We start from the raw sequence: 21,228 nt of genomic DNA, 5'->3' as shown, positions 1-21,228 counted from the left end.
GAGCCACCATGCGCGGCTCCAGGTTAATTTTTATTTCATTCTAGTGAGATTTGCTCGTAGAAGGAAATAATTCCTAGCACAGTTCTAGAAGCACATATCCATTTCCCTTCATTTAAATTCTTAGTCTTTCTCTCCTCTCTATTCATACATGCGTGCATGCACACATAAACACCCTCTGTCCTAACGATTTTGTTAAGAGTGGCTTTGAGGGCTGGGCGCGGTGGCTCAAGCCTGTAATCCCAACACTTTGGGAGGCCGAGGCGGGTAGATCACGAGGTCAAGAGATCAAGACCATCCTGGTCAACATGGTGAAACCCCATCTCTACTAAAAATACAAAAAATTAGCTGGGCATGGTGGCGCGTGCCTGTAATCCCAGCTACTCAGGAGGCTGAGGCAGGAGAATTGCCTGAACCCAGGAGGCAGAGGTTGCGGTGAGCCGAGATCGCGCCATTGCACTCCAGCCTGGGTAACAAGAGCGAAACTCCGTCTCAAAAAAAAAAAAAAAAAAAAAGAGTGGCTTTGAGGAGTTGCAGATTCTGAATTCTCTGACCACAACCCACATCTCCTCGCCTCTTCAGAGACCCTCTGCTTCCCCATTCTCCTCCCACACTAACATCTGGCTGTTTTTCAATAAAGGATATGGGTGCCAAGAGAGAAACTGCTTCACATACTCTATATATAGAGAGTATGTGAAAGAAAGTAAGAATTGGTGAAAGGCAATATTCTCTCAGCTTGTGATTGGTAATAAAAATGATGTGCATCTTCCTGAACACAAACACTATTTTTGTTTGGTAAAAGTCCAGGATAAATAGTTTCACAGGGAAAAAAATAAAGAGAGAAAGGAAGGAAAGAAGGAAAAAAAAGGGAAGAAGGGAGGAAGAAGAAGAAAAGAAAAGGGAGATCACTAACCTCCAAATGACATTCTATGCTTTATAACCTAAGTAAGCTACCAATCAAAAGAAACAAACAATAACTTAACAATTCACTTAGGAATGAGCATGTTTCATTGTCTTATAATGGGTTCATCATCACTAGGCAGTGAATCAGGGAGTATAATTACCTGGATATGCATTTTAATTATTGCTTTTCCAATTAGGGTTGCACCAAAGAAGGTCCAAAAAGGTACTAGAAAGTGTCCACATGTTATTCCAGCCAGATCAAATAGAGGATTTGGAATCTATAGAGAGAAAAGAAGGACTTCCATATTATAATCCAAAGAACAATTTAATTTTTTCACCTATTGATATGTGATATTCTGCTTTCAGCCTGCTTCCACTGCAAAATGACATATGGGTTCCTTGATCAGTACTGGATTGTTCAAAAGGAGGTTAGGCAAGTATTCTAATGTGTCTAGAAGCCGGGTCTCATATTAATCTTAGTGTTCAATCTGCTCACAGGAAACCAAGGTGTCCTTTTGCTTATATTACTCGTGTGTGTGTGTGTGTGTGTGTGTGTGTGTACGCATGCATGCATGTGCGCTTGCCCATCACATGAGAACTGGATAGATAAAATGAGTGGATTCTTGACTATTTGGTGGCTGTTTTCTTTTTTCATTTGAGACGGAGTCTTACTGTGTTGCCAGGTTGGAGTGAAGTGGCATGATCTTGGCTCACCGAAATCTCTGCCTCCTGGGTTCAAGTGATTCTCCTGCCTCAGCCTTCTCAGTCGATGGGACTATAGATGCGAACCACCATGCCCGGCTAATTTTTTTTTTTTGTATTTTAGTAGAGATGGGGTTTCACCATGTTGGCCAGGATGGTCTCAAACTCCTGAACTCATGATCTGCCCCCCTTGGCTTCCCAAAGTACTGGGTTTACAGGCCTGAGCCACTGCGCCTGGCCTTTGGTGGCTGTTTTTTAAGGTGAGGTATGAGTGAAAAAAAGAGCCTTAAGATTGTATCAGCAGTTAAGGTTCTAAAATCTTTAGCCTGAAATGTGAATATTATCTGGTAAGCACTCAAATCATTAGCAAATATTCTAACAAATTCCCAAATACATTTATGGGTAGATGTGCTGTTATTAACATAAAATATTAATAATTTGTATTTTATTTTATGAGATACCAAGGCTGAGGGCCATGTGATAAAATTTAGAAAAAAGATCAAAGCCGGGCATGGTGGCTCACGCCTATAATCCTAGCACTTTGGGAGGCTGAGGTGGGTGGATTACCTGAGGTCAGGAGTTCAAGGCCAGCCTGACCATCATGGTGAAACCCCATCTTTAAAAAAAAAGATCAAGTGTGAAAAATGAGAGCACACAGATGTAGATGTTTTGAATACTCAGTTCCAGACAAAGAAGTGATTTACAACAAATACCTTTTCCAAACATTCCCACAATTTAAGAATGCTAAGACATTTCATGTAAAAATGCAAAGGAACCACAAGCTGTTTTTGAGCACTTCCCCCATTCTTCTCCTACAGAAGAATGTAGGAGAAGAAAGTACTCTGACCTTGTGGCTGATGGCTGAACCATTCATAAGTCAACTAATTTATATAATTTCATTTTTGAACTCTGAAAGAAAAGCCTAGTTATTTAAAAAATACTTGCTGGCTGGGTACAGTGGCTCACACCTGTAATGCCAGCACTTTGGGAGGCCGAGGCGGGCGGATCACAAGGTCAAGAGATCAAGACCATCCTGGACAACATGGCGAAACCCCGTCTCTACTAAAAATACAAAAATTAGCTGGGTATGGTGGTGGGTGCCTATAATCCCAGCTACTTGGGAAGCTGAGGCAGGAGAATCGCTTGAACCCAGGAGGTGGAGGTTGCAGTGAGCTGAGATTGCCCCACTGCATTGCAGCCTGGGCGACAGAGTGAGACTCTGTCTCAAAAAAAAAAAGAAAAAAAATATTTGTCACATATGATCTTTAAAAAAAGACATAAATTAGAATTCAAGTATTCCTGGAAGGGCGAGGTGGCTAACGCCTATAATCCCAGCACTCTGGGAGGCCAAGGCGGGTGGACCACCTGAGGTCAGGACTTCTAGGCCAGCCTGACCAACATTGAGAAACCTTATCTTTACTAGAAATACAAAAAATTAGCTGGGAGTGGTGGTGCATGCCTGTAGTACCAGCTACTCAGGAGGCTGAGGCACAAGAATTGCTTGAACCCAGGAGGCAGAGGTTGCAGTGCACTGCGATCGCACCACTGCACTCAAGCCTGGGCAACAAGAGTGAAACTCTGTCTCAAAAAGAAAAAAAGAAAAAAAAAAGAATTCAAGTATTCCTTTGTTAGTAACATTTGAAGTCAATAAGTCATTTTTGTTTTTCTTATTCAAATTCAAACGTTTTATGATTATTTCATCTCTTACAACCATGTAATAACAATATCGTTTACATAGTATTACATCTGCCATTTTTTTTTCTTTTTTTTTTTGAGATGGAGTTTTGCTCGTTGCCCAGGCTAGAGTGTAATGGCACGATCTTGGCTCACTGAAACCTCCGCCTCCCGGGTTCAAGTGATTCTCCTGCCTCAGCCTCCAGAGTAGCTGGGATTACAGGGTGTGCGCCACCAGGCCCAGCTAACTTTTGTATTTTTAGTAGAGACAGGGGTTCAGAATTTTGGTCATGCTGGTTTCAAATTCCTGACCTCGTGATCCACCTGCCTCGGCTTCCCAAAGCGCTGGGATTACAGGCGTGAGCCGCCGTGCCCGGCCCTACACCTGCCATTTCTTATATTTGCCCATGTTACTCTCACAACTCAATGAGTTTAAACATTTTTTTCCCCCTTTATCATAAGGTTCCAACTCATGCTGAAATGAAAATGAGTTTAACGTATTTAAGATATGTAGGCTAGGAGTGGTGGCTCACGCCTGTAATCCCAGGATTTTGGGAGGCCAAGGCAGGTGGATCATGTGAGGTCAGGAGTTTGATACCAGCCTGGCCAACATGGTGAAACCCTGTCTCTACTAAAATTACAAAAATTAGCTGGGTGTAGTGGCACAAGACTGTAATCCCAGCTACTGGGGAGGCTGAGACAGGAAAATTGCTTAAACCTGGGAGGCAGAGGATGCAGTGGGCCAAGATTGCACCACTGCACTCCAGTCTGGGCAACAGAGCAAGACTGTCTCTAAACTTAAAAAAAAAAATGTTTAAGATATGTAAGTCACAGTAGCCATGGGCTAACATCGCTTTAGACAGGTTTTAAATGAATTCTTCCTTGTAACTAATACTTCTCATTTAGTAAGTAGAATGGGCCAGGTGCGGTGGCTCATGCCTATAATCCCAGAACTTTGGGTGGCTCAAGAGTTTGAGACCAGCCTGGGCAACATGGTGAGACCCTGTCTCCACTAAAAATAGAAAAATTAGCCTGGCGTGGGGGTGCAGGCCAGTAGTCCCAGCTACTAGGGAAGCTGAGGCAGGAGAATTGCTTGAATCCAAGAGATGGAGATTGCAGTGAGACAAGATCATGCTACTGCACTCCAGCCTGGGCAACTCCATTTCAAAAAAAAAAAAGTTGAATGATTCACAAAATTACATACCCAATAAAAGTGATAGCATTTTTGTTCATTCAGGAGTGTAACTGGATCAAAATACAACACTACCATTTAGTAAAATTTCTGTTTTAATATAATTCACTTACTGAAGCACAGGCCAAAATTCCAAAAAATCCAACCTTCTGTACTAGGTTTTGAACTGCCAGTTTGGCCCGGGAGGCAAAGTCCTGTAAAAAGGCAAATTTAGAAACATTAATGAAAAGTTGGAAAAGAAGGAAAGATGGTTCTTTCTAGAGTTTAATTAAAGATCTCACAATCTGATGACATTAAATGAGTAGGATGAACGATGAAAAAAAATCACAGTAGGTTGTTCACTGGAACACATGCAAGTAAAATACTAATAGAATATTACATCCTTAAAGTTAAACACTTACCACATTTTAAGAATAAACCAAAACACTGTAACTTTAAATTTAGTATTCTCGCTGGATATTCTAGGGATAAACAAAATATTGTAAATTAACCATGAACCAATTCGTGATTTTGGAAACACTGGCCTACAACATCTATCTTCTCCTCTCTTCTATTAATTTGCCAGACTTCATATCTAATTAATAGCAGGGTAGAAAGCATAGGATTTTTCAAGATGGCCAATGTAGACATCTCTGCTGAACACTAGCCAGAAGATGGAAAAAACATTTATGTGGCAATAACTAAGGATTCATTATCCCAGAAGCAAAAGAAGAACATCCTATATTTGCACAGCTTGTGCTCGTTTTCTAAAGTGTTCTCACCATGATTTTATTTGAGCCTTCAACAGTCCTGGGGTGTAGGTATTTATTATTATACCCAGTCTATAGACCACAAAACTGCAGCCCAGAAAGGGCAAGTGCTCAAGACCATGTCAGTTAGGGACAAAGACAGGACATGATTGAATATTCAGACTGTGAAATCAGTGCTTTTTATTTCACTATGTTACCTCCTCCCATGCTGAAACATGCATTCGGTCGGCTAGTTTATTTCCATAATTTTCTTTCAGCATGTTGATGCTACAAATATTTGATGCTAATTCTTTTCTGGTTTTGAAATGGCATATATTAGAATCCAAATTCCAAGGTAAATAGTTCATAAGATAAAAAAAATGAGCTAATGTGTAAATGCTTTATTTTTAATTTTTGGTATGTGTGTAAATGCTTTATTAATAAGTCTTCACATCATAGGACCTCTTCCACTCTCTTTAGCCACGTTTCTTTTTCTTTCTTTCTTTTTTCTTTGTGATACAGAGTTTCACTCTTGTTGCCCAGGCTGGATGGAGTGCAATGTCATGATCTCAGCTTACCGAAACCTCTGCCTTCTGGGTTCAAGCAATTCACCTGCCTCAGCCTCCCAAGTAGCTGGGATTATAGGTACCTGCCACCAAGCCTGGCTAATTTTGTATTTTTAGTGGAGACAAGGTTTCACCATGTTGGTCAGGCTAGTCTTGAACTCCTGACCTCAGGTGACCCGCTCGCCTCAGCCTCCCAAAGTGCTGGGATTACAGGCGTGAGCCACCATGCCTGGCCTTTAGTTCAACTTCCTGAAAGATAATACAGAGAATCTAGAAGCTGGAAAGACCCATCATAGAGAGTAGAAACAAAGTTTAAAGCCAGAAAAGCAAACTGGCTGAAAAATATACTTCTCTAATTGGCACAAAGTGTGTGTTTGTATCCCCATTTACAAAAACATTTTGACAAATAATATTGTCTAGGATAGCCCTACCAAGTTACCACAGCAGTTAATACTGAAATTAAAGCAAACAAACGAAAAACCTAACTCTACTTGTTGAAGATAATGAGAAAGTCAAAGAAACTAAACCAATAAACTATATTTAAAAAGATATTATCAGTCAATATAAACACTTGCAAATACACAGGCCCTCAAAGTTAATCATTAGCTAAATTCTACAACAAAATTTTACATTTTTTTTTTTTTTTTTTTTTGAGATAGAGTCTTGCTCTGTCACCAGGTGCCAGGCTGGAGTGCTGTGGCGCGATCTCGGCTCACTGCAACCTCCGCCTACCAGGTTCAAGCAATTCTCCTGCCTCACCCTCTGAGTAGCTGGGACTACAGGCACGCGCCACCACGCCCAGCTCGGCCTCTTGACCTTGTGATCCACCGAGCCCGGCCACAATTGTATAGTTTATTTATAACAACTGAACTACTGCAGCAAAGGCAAAGGGTATTTTCTATTTTTATTTAGATTTCTAGCTTAAGGTTAGAAATCTGTATTTTTTTCTTAGCATCTATTGCATTAAGTGTGAATACTGAGTTTTATTGATTTAAAACCATTTAAGAACATATAATCAAATTAGTTTTCCTAAATAGCTTATTAAAACAAATTACATTTCTATTTTGTTTATTACATTTTATTATTTACTGCTCCTCCTTTTCACTAAGCCTATCCTTCTGCAAAATCCATTTATTTTTAATGATTTACACAAAGTCCCCAAATTACTAAGTTTACAATCCATTTGAAGCACTAAATGAAAACTGGTAAAGAGGAATGTTTTAATTGTCTAGTATCAACAGGTACTATTAAATTATAAACTAGTTGTGAAATGTTAATTACTATAGCACAAAAATGAAATATATAAAATCAGAAAAATGCCTGTCTTTACAGCCCTTAAAATTTTTATAGCAAGTCCACTTTTAATGAGAGGGAAGACTAAGCCGGGCGTGGTGGCTCAAGCCTGTAATCCCAGCACTTTGGGAGGCCGAGGCAGGTGGATCACGAGGTCAAGAGATCGAGACCATCCTGGTCAACATGGTGAAACCCCGTCTCTACTAAAAATACAAAAACATTAGCTGGGCATGGTGGCGCGTGCCTGTAATCCTAGCTACTCAGGAGGTTGAGGCAGGAGAATTGCCTGAACCCAGGAGGCGGAGGTTGTGGTGAGCCAAGATCATGCCATTGCACTCCAGCCTGGGTAACAAGAGTGAAACTCCGTCTCAAAAAAAAAAAAAAAAAAAAATGAGAGGGAAGACTATATTCAATTACTAAGAAAAGGTAAACAACAAAAAAAGCATATGTTTTATTTTAAAGACAACACAATTTTTATAAATTTTCCAAGTCAGATATATGTGGGAATTTTTTTTAATTAGTGTTAATGGCAACTTTACTAGATACAATTATAAAAAATTAGTTTTTCTATGTTAAATGGTATAGACAAGATCAACAGGTATTATATTTAGGAGGTCTGGTGTACTATTTTCATTTATATTAATTGTCTTTTAAGACTGCCAAAGAGCATTATCTTAATTTTAAGGCTTTAGAATTTTCTATTTATTTAAGCCAAGTGACTAAGATTGTGCCATCATTTCAAACTGACAGCATTTTTCTTCTCTATAGATACATATACACACATACAAACTTAAACAGGAAAAGAGGTATAATTATACTAACTGGTTTATGTTAAGACAAAATGATTAAACATTATGGAGATCACCTAATAATACACAAAGATATTTAAGACTACAGAAGATCAGGAAAACATGGTTTAAAAAACACCCTGAAAAAGAGGTCAAAACACAGTGATCATTAGTAACAAAAGAGGAATAACAAGTAAGGAGCCACTTTTCCCTTTTAGGGAAGAGTATCTTTGCTTAACGGCAATTAGGCAAGAACTGAAAACAGGCTTCTTGTTCTTTCAGATGCCTGGGTGCTCCTCATTAGTTATCCTTCAGGGAGCTTCAATAATCTTTATTTAAGCAAAAAGAGTTAATGTAATCAACATGTGAAGCTGAAACTTCCTTTTATGTTTATTTTTAAAATTTGAAGTTGGCATGTATTATAAGGAAAACAAGTAAAGTGCCTTTTTAACAGAGAGCTTTACTTTTTAAAAAGAGTGAAAGTCATCTATGGAAAAAGAATTTCATAAATTTTATTATGTATTTAACATGCACAATGACCATGCTAGTTTCAGTTCCCATAATTTTTTTCCAGGTCTTTCGAAATATTCTCAGAATTTAAATTACATTACATAGCAAATAATCTGCAAACATTTACTGAAATTATATTAATATGAAGTCTACATACTGTAATTGTTTTCATTACAAGAAGATAAACATTAGCATAATATGTAGTTTGATGGAGTATTTCCTTGATTTTTTTCCTTGCCAGTGTAATGAAAACAAACACAGGAAAGCACTATATTGGTATTTTACAACAGTAAAATAAATGATGTTTAGATTTCATAAACACAAACATATTTTATTGTTTCCTATTTTTTGCATTTTTAGTAGAGACGGGTTTCACCACGTTGCCCAGGTTGGTGTCAAACTGCTGCCTTGGCCTCCCAAAGGGCTGGGATTACAGGCGTAAGCCACCATGCCCCGCCCAAATTTATTTTACTTTTAAAGCCACAAGTATAAAACTTACTGATATGGTTTTAACGGCTTCATATATAGTGTTATGGAAAACATTTTTTTAAATTGTTCAAAATCTTCTATATGTTATGTGCAATTTTGCTTTTCCTTGTTGCTCTGTAGTTTTAAAAGTTCTTTGTTTTTCTAAAAACAACTTCAATATTTTTTCATTATTTGTATAATTTGGCAGCTCTTTTTATCATGTTGATTTTAGAATAATATTACCCATAAACTAAAATATGTATATTCTCACCTGCCTTTAAAATGAGAATTTTATTCTATGCGTATTATTTGTTAATAAACTTGACTCTATTATATACACTTAACACGACCAAAAAGCTAAACAAAACCAAAACAAAATTGCATTTATAAATAAAAAAAAAAATTAAAACAAATTTTGCTGTTTTTTTTAGTCCAAGTAAAATAAATAAGCTAAGTAAAAATACACACCAATAACAAAGAACATTTTTAAGAAAAACTAAATAAAAGATTACACACAAGCCGGGCGCGGTGGCTCACGCCTGTAATCCCAGCACTTTGGGAGGCCGAGGCGGGTGGATCACGAGGTCAAGAGATCGAGACCATCCTGGTCAACATGGTGAAACCCCGTCTCTACTAAAAATACAAAAAATTAGCTGGGCATGGTGGCGCATGCCTGTAATCCCAGCTACTCAGGAGGCTGAGGCAGGAGAATTGCCTGAACCCAGGAGGCGGAGGTTGCAGTGAGCCGAGATTGCGCCATTGCACTCCAGCCTGGGCAACAAGAGCGAAACTCCGACTGAAAAAAAAAAAAAAAAAAAGATTACATACAAATTGTATGTTAGGTACTCAATGTTCTAGTTAAATGTTAAAGAAAATTAATATTTTAATAGTTTTGGAATATGGTGGGAACAATGTAGCATGTCCAATTTGATTACTTCCTCACTTGTCATTTTTCACTTTTTCAAAAGTCCATAAACTAAAAACAAATTCCTTTTAATAGTTTCATTTCTCTGTATTCACATTTCACAACTTTTACCTATTTCACAATTTAAGTGCCTGAGATGACAGTTTCATTCTCTAAGTCTACCTAAATAAGAAGTATCCATTTACAATTAGCAATTACATATCATTTTCTACTTTTCTTTTTTCACAAAAATAAAACCAATTATTAGTAAGTAAATTACCTTTCCCACTACCACCTATAGTGATTATGTACATAACCAATCATGCTTCTGAAACAGAAGACGGCAAGAAACATTTTCTCAAACGCTACAAGACTAATGAAGTCACAGCAATTCCTTATCACTGAATTGAAAGATTAAATACAGAAAGACAAAGCCTTAACTATGAATATTCCTGTAACACTGTTGCTTCACATCTCTCTTTCTTTCCTTCCATTTCACTCCCCTCCCCTCCCCTTCTTTCTTTCTTTCTTTCTTTCTTTCTTTCTTTCTTTTTTATCCCAGGCTGGAGTGCAGTGGCATGTCTCAGCTCACTGCAACCTCTGCCTCCCAGATTCAAACAATTCTCCTGCCTCAGCCTCCTGAGTAGCTGGGATTCAGGCATGTGTCACCACAGCCGGCTAATTTTTGTAACACATTTCTTTTTCTTAAAAAGATATTTAGGCTGGGTGTGGTGGCTCACGCCTGTAATTCCAGCAATTTGGGAGGCCAAGGCAAGCAGATCACCTGAGGTCAGGAGTTCAAGAACTGCCTGACCAACATGGAGAAACCCTGTCTTTGCTAAAAATACATAATTAGCCGGGCATGATGGCGCATGCCTGTAGTCCCAGCTACTAGGGAGGCTAAGGCAGGAGAATCACTTGAACCAGGCAGGTGGAGGTTGCAGTGAGCTGAGATCACCACTGCACTCCAGCCTGGGCAACAAGAGCGAAACTGTCTCAAAAAACAACAACAACAACAAAACAAAAATTAGCTGGACGTGGTGGCACGTGCCTGTAATCCCAGCTACTCATGACCAGCTACTTGGGATGCTGAGGCAGGAGAATCACTTGAACCTGGGAGGTGGAGGTTGCAGTGAGCCAACATCGCGCCACTATACTCCAGCCTGGGCAACAGAGTGAGACTCCGTCTCAAAAAAATAAAAATAAAAATAAATAAGAGCAACAGAAAATCCCTAAACATGTAAAACCAATGCAATGTTACTGAAGATAAATGTGTACTTGGTTAATATCTTATGGAAGTTTAAACTACCTGCCTTCGTAAGCCATTGCAGTCATGTATGGTTTAACAACTGGCATATGTTCTGAGAAATGAGCTGTTAGGCAATTTCACTGTTGTGTGAACATCATGCAGTATATTTATACAAACGTAGATGTTATAGCCTGCTATACACTTAGAATATATAGTAGAGCCTATTGCTCCTAGGCTACAAACCTATACAACATGTTACTGTACTAAATGCTGTAGGCAATTGTAACACAATGGTAAGTATATATGTATCTAAACATGTTTTTATTTTATTTTTGAAATAGAGTTTTGCTTTTGTTGCCCAGGCTGGAGTACAATGGTGTGTTCTCAGCTCACTGCAACCTCTGCCTCCCGGGTTCCAGTGATTCTCCTGCCTCAGCCTCCTGAGTAGCTGGGATTACAGGCATGCATCACCATGCCCGGCTAATTTTGTATTTTTAGTAGAGACGGGGTTTCTCCACGTTGGTGAGGCTGGTCTTGAACTCATGATTTCAGATGATCCGCCCACCTTGGCCTCGGAAAGTGTTGGAATTACAGGCATGAGCCACCGCACCCAGCCTATTTTATTTTATTTTGAGACAGGGTCTCACTCTCGCCCAGGCTGGAGTAAACTGGCATGATCTTGGCTCACTACAACCACCACCTCCCAGGTTCAAGTAATTCTTATACCTCAGTTTCCAGAGTAGCTAGGACTACAGGCATGTTCTACCATGTCCAGCTACTTTTTGTATTTTTAGTAGAGATGGGGTTTCTGGATTTGGGCCAAGCTGTTCTTGAACTCCTGACCTCAATTGATCTGCCCACTGTGCCCTCCCAAAGTGCTGGGATTACGGGCATGAGCCAGCACACCTGGCCTAAATATATATGTTTTTTTGAGGCGCAGTTTTGTTCCTGTTGCTCAGGCTAGATTTCAATGGTGCAATCTTGACTTACTGCAACTTTTGCCTCCAGGGTACAAGTGATTCTCCTGCCTCAGCCTCCCAAGTTGCTGGGATTAGATACCCAGCTAATTTTTGTATTTTTAGTAGAAACAGGGTTTCACCACATTGGCCAGGCTGGTCTTGAACTCCTGACCTCAGTTGATCCACCTGCCTTGGCCTCCCAAAGTACTGGGATTAGAGGTGTGAGCCACTGTGCCCAGCCTAAACGTCTTTAAACATCAAAAAGGTACACATAAAATATGGCATATAAGATATTTTAGGCCAGACACAGTAGATCATACCTGTAATCCCAACAATTTGTGAAGCCGAGGTGGGAGGATCACTTCAGCCTAGGACTTTGAGAGCAACCTGGGCAGCATAGGGGACCGCGTCTCTATATATAATTAAAAAAAAATTAGCTAGGTGTCTGTGGCCCAGTTACTCTGGAGGCTGAGGCAGGAGGATTGCCAGAGCCCAGGAAGTTGAGGCTGCAGTGAGCAGTGATCACACCCCTGTACTTCAGCCTGGGCAACAGCGCATGACAACCACCCCCCACCCCACATACACACACACACACACACACACACACACACACACACACACACACACACACACACACACAAGATAAAAGTATAGTATAGTAAATATATAAACCAATGACAAAGTTCATTTACTATCAAGTATTATGTACTGTATATAACTGTATGTGCCATATATATATATATATATATAGAGAGAGAGAGAGAGAGAGACAGATTGCTGAGGCTTGATTATGAAAAAAAAAAAAAAAAAAAAGAGAGAGAAAAAAAAAAAAGAGGAGAAAGAAAGAGAGAGAAGGCACACCCAGCTAATTTTTGTACTTTTGGTAGTCACCATGCTGGCCAGGCTAGCCTCAAACTCCTGACCTCGTGATCTGTCCACCTTGGCCTCCCAAGTTGCTGGGATTATAGGCGTGAACCACCACGCCGGGCCTGTATGTGCTATATTTCTACATGAGTGGCAGCATACTAGGTTTGTTTACACTACCATCACCACAAACATCTGAGTATTGTGTTGTGCTACATTATCATGTCACTAGATGATGGGAAATTTTCAGCCCCATTATAAACTGTCAGACCTAGTCGGGCGCGGTGGCTCAAGCCTGTAATCCCAGCACTTTGGGGGGCCGAGGCGGGTGGATCACAAGGTCAAGAGATCGAGACCATCCTGGTCAACATGGTGAAACCCCGTCTCTACTAAAGCTACAAAAAATTAGCTGGGCGTGGTGGCGCGTGCCTGTAATCCCAGCTACTCAGGAGGCTGAGGCAGGAGAATTGCCTGAACCCAGGAGGCGGAGGTTGCGGTGAGCTGAGATCGCGCCATTGCACTCCAGCCTGGGTAACAAGAGCGAAACTCCGTCTCAAAAAAAAAAAAATAAATAAACTGTCAGACCTGCAGTTCATCATTGACTAAAAGGCCGTTACGTGGTACACGACTGTATATATTAAAACTACTGAGCTAATAATGCTTTCTTTTGGATTTGGAGCTGAAGCGATTTCACAGCCAATATTAAAAGCCACAGAGCAACTGTTTCAATATCGATTCCAAATGTGTAATGGAAATTTATGTTAAAATATAGTATATTTGTGAAGCTCTTGTGTCACTTAACAATTACTTGTTGGTTTCTGTGTGCTAGTCAAATATGCATGCCAAGCAACAAAAACTCTATTAGGCAGAAATGAAATTATTTGTCATGATGACTTAATAATTTAAGCTTTTTCAGCATAGTGGACAATAATTCTGAAACAATAACTTGTTAGTAAGACCCTAATAATCATGTCATTAAATATTTTGTAAAATGAAATACATCATACAATTAAATATTATCTTAATAGAAACGGCAATGTAATTTATAATTTTCTGTAATGCAGTTATAACTTTAGATTTTTCTTGAACACAAACTAAAAAGTGTCCTAATCACTATTTTTTACCCATGTATCAGGGCTCTATGAGTTATTTTCATTTAAAAATACAGAGCATTGGCTGGGCGCAGTCACTCACACCTGTAATCCCAGCACTTTGGGAGGCTGAGGTAGGTGGATCACAAGGTCAGGAGCTTGAGACCAAAAAAGAAAAAAAAAAGCCAGGCATGGTGATGCCCACCTGTAGTCCCAGCTACTCTGGAGGTTGAAGCAGGGGAATCGCTTGAACCCAGGAGGCAGAGGTTGCAGTGAGCCAAGACTGTGCCACTGCACTCCAGGCTGGAGACAGACTGAGACTCTGTCTCAAAACAAAAAAAAAAACAGCATTAATTGAATTCAAAGTGAACAAAATATTCTATCTTGCTATTGACTTCCTCAACAATATCATTAAAGTAATTGCTTATATTTTAATACTGTATATTTCAGTAGGTCCTCTTTAAGTAAGTGAAGTATATTTTTAAGTCACACGTTACTTGTTATCGAGTTATAACATAATAAAATCACGGGATAAAGACTGTGATTAGGAAATAAATTCTAGAATTACCAAAAAAATAGGGATATTGTTGAAACAAAGTGATTGTAAAAGTAAGAAAGTAGTGAATAAATTTTAAATTACTACCCATAAGATGTTGGATAACAAAATGCACACTCATTTAAGAACAAAAAGAGATCAGAACTGAGTTGTGTAACTACTCCTGAAAATGAAACATTTTAACATCCAGCTGATGGTTTACACAGTTAGATAAAGCCAACTGTAAAATCAGAGATGATCACTGGTATTTCTATATATGTCAGAAATTAGGGTAAAACTCTATATAATACTGCAAGTAGAATATTTCACATGAACACATTTCATAAAAGCAAAGACATCTTATTCTGAAAATAACAGAAATTTATAAGTTTTAAGACACTATATATAAAACATGCAATATAAACATAAGATCCCATATCTATCAAAATCAATGCAGGCATACCTAAAAACTACCAGAAGCAAAGAAGGATTTGACTGTTCTTTGAAACAGTAAGAAACATTTGTTTTGGCAACTAGCTAAATTTATTACGTACTGAAAAACTAGATGTAACTAGAAATCTGAAAACAAAATTCAGTTTGGGTTCCCGTTTATACTTTTATGCTTATATATATTATCTAGGGCAGTTTCATTAAATTAAAATGTGGTATAAAAATTTAGTTGGTAACAAATTACATCTTGCTTTTTAATGAACAGAATAAAATGGTGAGATCTCAAAAGCAATGGAAGTAAATACTGTTTCATGAAACATTTATTCTAGTTACACACAAATCGGTTCTGGGTTGCTAAGTACAGTGTATTTTGTATTGCTGGCTACAGTTTAAAAAAAAGTAAAAAAGTCATTGATCTAGAGGCAACTGTGCCTGTAGTAGGTCTCATGATACTTTCTCCAAATTACACCTTTCAAAAATTACGTGAGAACTGATCAATACAATTTTTTTTCACTTATACACACAGGAAATATGTAATACACTGTGAACACCACATATTTCAGAGTGTTGTGCCAAAATAGGAAGCTATCAACTATTTCAGGGTCAAGATCAGGATTAAATGGATTTCTTGACGTATAGATGCATTTCTGTTACTGAATTTATGTGGGCAGGGTGCAGGAGAGAATAGTACAAGAATTTTTTTAAACTAAGGTATAACATACACAGTAAGGCATACAAATCTAAATATACATCTTAATGGAAATTTACAACACACCCATGTAACCACCACTGAGATACAGATATAGAACATTACCAGAACTCCAAAAACGCTCCTGGTGGCACTCCTAGTAATTACTCCCCCCAAAATAACCACTAACATTGGCTTCTATTACCACAGACTTAGCTTTTCCTATTTTTGAACTTTATTTTTAAAATTTATTTTATCATATTTTATTTTATTTTTTTGAGACAGAAGTTTGCTCTTGTTGCCCAGGCTGGAGTTCAATGGCATGATCTTGGCTCACTGCAACCTCCTCTCCCCAGGGTCAAGTGATTCTCCTGCCTCAGCCTCCCAACTAGCTGGGACTACAGACCTGTGCCACCATGTCCAGCTAATTTTTGTATTTTTTTTAGTAGAGACAGGGTTTCACCATGTTGGTCAGGCTGGTCTTGAACTCCTGACCTCAGGTGATCTGCCTTCCTTGACCTCTCAAAATGCTGTGGTTACAGGCGTGAGCCACCGTACCTGACCTGAACTTTATATAAATGAGATAATACACTATGTCCTCTTTTGTGTCTGGCTTCTTTAGCTTAACCTTATATGATGTCCAGGTCATTTATCCATGCTGTTGCATGTAGCAGTAATCAATTTCTTGCTGATGCTGCATATTATTCCACTGTATAGCTATATCACAATTAACTTATTCTATTGTTGGTGGACATTAGAGTTGCTTCCAGTTTTGAGTATTTTTTCTTTTTTAAGCTATCTCCTACAGGAAGAAAATTTTGAGTTACTATAAATAATGCTATGAACATTCTTGTACACGTCTTTTGGTATATCTTTCTGGTAAGTAAAGACTTACAAATGAAATTGCTGGATCATACAGTATGTGTATGTTTAACTGTAGTAGACAGTGCCAGTTTCCAAAAGTGACTGTAAGTCAAATTATTCTTAATATTGCTTCCATTCTGCCAACTGATTAACAACTCTCAATTGAAAAAAAATCTAAACAATTTTCCCTTTGTACAGATGGTTCTAAAGAGTGTATTTGTGGGAATTAGCATGAGGACTGAATAAGTTTAAGCAAGAAAACAAAGAATGAATAGCTTTAAATATTTTAAAGGCTAAGTTTTAGAAAAACAACTTATAACATTTCAAAGTTACTTCCAATTTCCTTAAAAATAAGACAGAAAAGAAAACAGAGATAGCTGCTTAGAAAAAAATGTACTTTGCTCACACACAAGTTGGGAAGACAAAATTAAAACCTTTTTCAGGAATTAGAATTCTTATTTAATAGCAATTAAATTTAACTGAATAAACCTGATGACTAGTATGTGCAAGATAATAAAGAATCCAAAGATGAGAACATAGTGATTCTTTCATACATTTGTTCAGTGTATGTTTAACTACATGCCAGTGTTTGCTACACGCCAAATATTATTGTAGGAGCTGAGAATACGACACTAAATCACACTGATAACAATCTGGAAACTCATGGAGTTTATATTCTAGCAGGAGGAAGCAAAAACTAAAAAGGGGCTGGGCGAGGTGGCTCACGCCTGTAATCCCAGTACTTTGGAAGGCCCAGGCGGGAGGATCACCTGAGGTCAGGAGTTCGAGACCAGCCTGGCCAACATGGTGAAATCCTGTCTCTACTAAAAATAAAAAATTAGTTGGGTATGGTGGCATGTGCCTGTAGTCCCAGATACTCAGGAGGCTGAGGCAGGAGAATTGCTTGAACCGGAGAGTCAGAGGTTGCAGTGAGCCGAGATCATGTCACTGCACTCCAGCCTGGGTGACAGAGTGAGACTCCATCTCAAAAAAACAAAACAAAAACTAAATAAGACAGTCAGGGAAGGCCTAAGAGAAAAGGTGATCCAAAACATCAAAATTCTCAAGGAGGTGAGGGAGTAGGTCATGCTGACAATCTATGGTAAGAGTTCCAGCTAGTTTTTTCCCTTGGGGGATACATCTAGGGTATCTGTATGGAAGCAGAGGGTGAAGTAAAAAGGGAAGATGAAAGAAGGATGAATGAAACCTACAAAGCAAGGGAAGAGCAAAAACATGAAAGATAAAAAGTGCTATAAAGAGAAATAATAGCTGAAAACCACCAGCAATTCTATGGTTTTCCATGATACCAAAATGACACAGCATTGGTAACATTAGATCTTTTAGCATCTCTGAATCACAGTTCATCTTTTCTGTAAAATAATAATATCTATCACCATAAACAAACTCATTATGGACAAAATTGTTTAGATTGAAGTTATGCTGCTAGTAAATGTCAAGACAAAAAACACCTGATACCCAATGAAGTAAAATATCTTGCCTGACTTATTTTCTTATTTTATCTCCTCCATCAGACCTTATGATGAGCACAATTACTAGTGCAATCTTAGAATGAAAATAAGAAATTTTTGTTTTGTTTACATTTATTATTTTACACACACACACACACACACACATTTTTCGAGATGGAGTCTCTGTCACCCAGGCTGGAGTGCAGTGGCGCTATCTTGGCTCACTGCAACCTCTGCCTCCCAGGTCAAGCGATTCTCAGGTTTAAGGGACTACAGGTGCATGCCACCACACCTGGCTAATTTTTTGTATTTTTAACAGAGACGGGGTTTCACTTCACCATGTTAACCAGGATGGTCTCGATCTCCCGACCTCATGATCCGCCCACTGTGGCCTCCCAAAGTGCTGGGATTACAGGCATCAGCCACCATGCCTGGCCTTATTTTTATAATTTTTAAATTTTAAAAATTATAATTTATAATGTAAAGAGAGGGTTTCACCATGTTGCCCAGGCTGGTCTTGAACTTCTGAGCTCAAGTGATCATTTGGGAGGGTTGGCCTACCAGAGTGTTGGATTAGAGGCATGAGCCACTGTGCCTGATCATTGTTTTTAATTTAAAAAACAAAAAAGAAACATGTTCATATCTAAGAAGGGGGCTGTAAAATGGAATGGAGAGAAAGAAGAAAAATATATTAAGAATAAAAAATTGGGCCGGGCGCGGTGGCTCACGCCTGTAATCCCAGCACTTTGGGAGGCCGAGGCGGGCGGATCACGAGGTCAAGAGATCGAGACCATCCTGGTCAACGTGGTGAAACCCCGTCTCTACTAAAAATACAAAAAATTAGCTGGGCATGGTGGTGCGTGCCTGTAATCCCAGGTACTCAGGAGGCTGAGGCAGGAGAATTGCCTGAACCCGGGAGGCGGAGGTTGCGGTGAGCCGAGATCGCGCCACTGCACTCCAGCCTGGGTAACAAGAGCGAAACTCCATCTCAAAAAAAAAAAAAAAAAAGAAAAAAAAAAAGAATAAAAAATTGGCCGGGCGTGGTGGCTCACGCATGTAATCCCAGCACTTTGGAAGGCCGAGGTGGGCAGATCACAAGGCCAGGAGTTTGAGACCAGCCTAACTAACATAGTGAAACCCTGTCTCTACTAAAAATACAAAAATTAGCTGAGTGTGGTGGCACATGCCTGTAATCCCAGCTACTGAGGAGGCTGACGTAGGAGAATTACTTGAGCCCAGGAGGCTGAGGTTGCAGTGAGCTGAGATTGCGCCACTGCACTCCTACCTGGAGACAGAGAGAGGCTCTGTCTGAAAAAAACAAAACAAAACAAAAAAAGAATAAAAAAATTATTGGCCAGGTACAGCGGCTCATGCCTGTAATCCCAGTACTTTGGGAGGCTGAGGCAGGTGGATCACTTGAGGTCAGGAACTCAAGACTAGCCTGACCAACATGGAGAAACCCATTCTCTACTAAAAATAGGAAACTTAGCCAGACATGGTGGCACATGCCTGTAATCCCACCTACTCAGGAGGCTGAGGCAGGGAGAATCACTTGAACCTGGGAGGCAGAGGTTGTGAGCCAAGATCATGCCACTGTACTCTAGCCTGGGCAACAGAGCGAGACTCCATCTCAAAAAAAAAAAAAGAAAAAAGAAAAAAGAAAAACAAATAGAGACGGGGGTCTCAGTATGTTGCCCAGACTGGTCTTGAACTCCTAGGCTCAAGTGATCCTCCCACCTCAGCTTCCCAAACTGCTGGGATTACAGGAATGAGCCACCATGCCCAGCCACTCATCTGATAATTCAGATCAAACTGAAATTAAAAAAAAAAAAAAAGGAGATGACAATCTGTTATGTGTAAAACATGACAATAATACTAGTCTGGTGAAAAAAAGAAAAAAGTCAAAATAATTAAAATAACTTGACTTAAATATCCAAAGCTATGAAAACTAAGTCTGTATGGAATTCACAAAACTGTCAGAGAAAGGAAACTTAAGAGACTGAAAACAAAGGATAAGATAAATGGGAACTCCTCTCTATTATGGGAAAGGTCAACAGTGACATTCTTTTCTGAGGTAGAACCAATCTTTTTTGTTTTGTTTTGTTTTGACAAAGGGTCTTACTCTGCTGTCCAGCTGGAGTACAGTGATGCCATCATAGCCCACTGCACCCTTGACCTCTCGGGCTCAAGTGATCCTCCTTCCTCAGCCTCCCAAATAACTGGGACTATAGATGCATGCCATCAGGGCCTGATAAATTTTTTAAAGTTTTCTTTTTAGAGATGGGGTCTCACTATGATGCCCAGTTTGGCCTCAAACTACTGGGCTTGGTTAAGCAATCCTCCTACCTCAGTATCCCAAAGTGCTGGGATTATAAGCATTAGCCACTGTAACTGGCCAACAGAACCAATCTTAACAAATTTATAAATGGCCCTGGAAAAGGAAATGTGGAGTTTAAGTTCCAAATCTATAGTTGGTGGGCAGATCATCTGAGGTCAGGAGTTTGCGACCAGCCTGGCCAACATGCTGAAACCCCGTTTCTACTAAAAATACAAAATTAGTTGGGCGTGGTGGCACATGCCTGTCATCCCAGGAGGCTGAGGCAGGAGAATCACTTGAACCAGGAGGTGGAGGAGTGAACACTCCAGCCTGGGTGACACAGTGAGACTCCATCTCAAAAAAAAAAAAAAAAAGGGAACTGTGAGCAATCTTAAATTGTTTATTAAAAATGTCAGCAAAATACATTGCTAAACAGGCCCATGATTTTAGAAATATGAAAAATGAGTACAGTTATGTGGCAATTGCCTCTGGAAAATCATGTGCAGTTGTGATTTTCATCATGTGCAGTTATGATTTCATGTTAGGAAATATATAAATGAATTAGATAAAGATCCATGGAAAAAACTGAGATTTGGGGGCTGTTAGATGTAAAAAGTAAACAATTACATTCTCTAAAAAGGCTGAAGAGGATGGCAGGGCGCCGTGGCTCATGTCTGTAATCTCAGCACTTTTGGAGGCCGAGGTGGGCCGATCACCTGAGGTCAGGAGATCGAGACCATCCTAGCTAACAGGGTGTAACCTCATCCCTACTAAAAATACAAAAAATTAGCCAGGCCTGGTGGCATGTGCCTATAGTCCCAGCTACTTGGGAGGCTGAGACAGGGAAATTGCTTGAGCCCGGGAGGCGGGGGTTGCAGTGAGCGGAGATCAAGCCACTGCACTCCAGCCTGGGTGTCAGAGTGAGACTCTGTCTCAAAAAAAAAAAAAAAAAGAAGTCTAAATTATATCCCTACTTTTGAGGGGAGCACTGAATGAATTATCATGCCCATTTCCTTA

General features: G+C 39.4%; 1 protein-coding gene across 4 annotated transcripts in view; it reads right to left on the bottom strand.

Annotated features, from left to right (window-relative positions):
- Positions 1-21,228, bottom strand: part of VMP1 (vacuole membrane protein 1) — a 138,750-nt gene that overhangs the window by 28,536 nt on the left and 88,986 nt on the right. For all 4 annotated transcript variants that reach the window (XM_032280708.1, XM_032280710.1, XM_032280709.1 and 1 more), the window contains 2 exons: positions 4,582-4,662; positions 1,062-1,178 (listed from right to left, as the gene is read on the bottom strand). In XM_032280708.1, the coding sequence (XP_032136599.1) occupies positions 1,062-1,178; positions 4,582-4,662 (198 nt within the window). The remainder of the gene's footprint in view (positions 1-1,061; positions 1,179-4,581; positions 4,663-21,228) is intronic.

Source organism: Sapajus apella, unplaced genomic scaffold (genome assembly GCF_009761245.1).
Source record: "Sapajus apella isolate SASKATOON/1434 unplaced genomic scaffold, GSC_monkey_1.0 scaffold12, whole genome shotgun sequence".
Lineage (NCBI taxonomy): Eukaryota > Metazoa > Chordata > Mammalia > Primates > Cebidae > Sapajus > Sapajus apella.
Note: the sequence above shows the minus strand (reverse complement) of the source record. Positions and strands in the feature narration are given on the sequence as shown.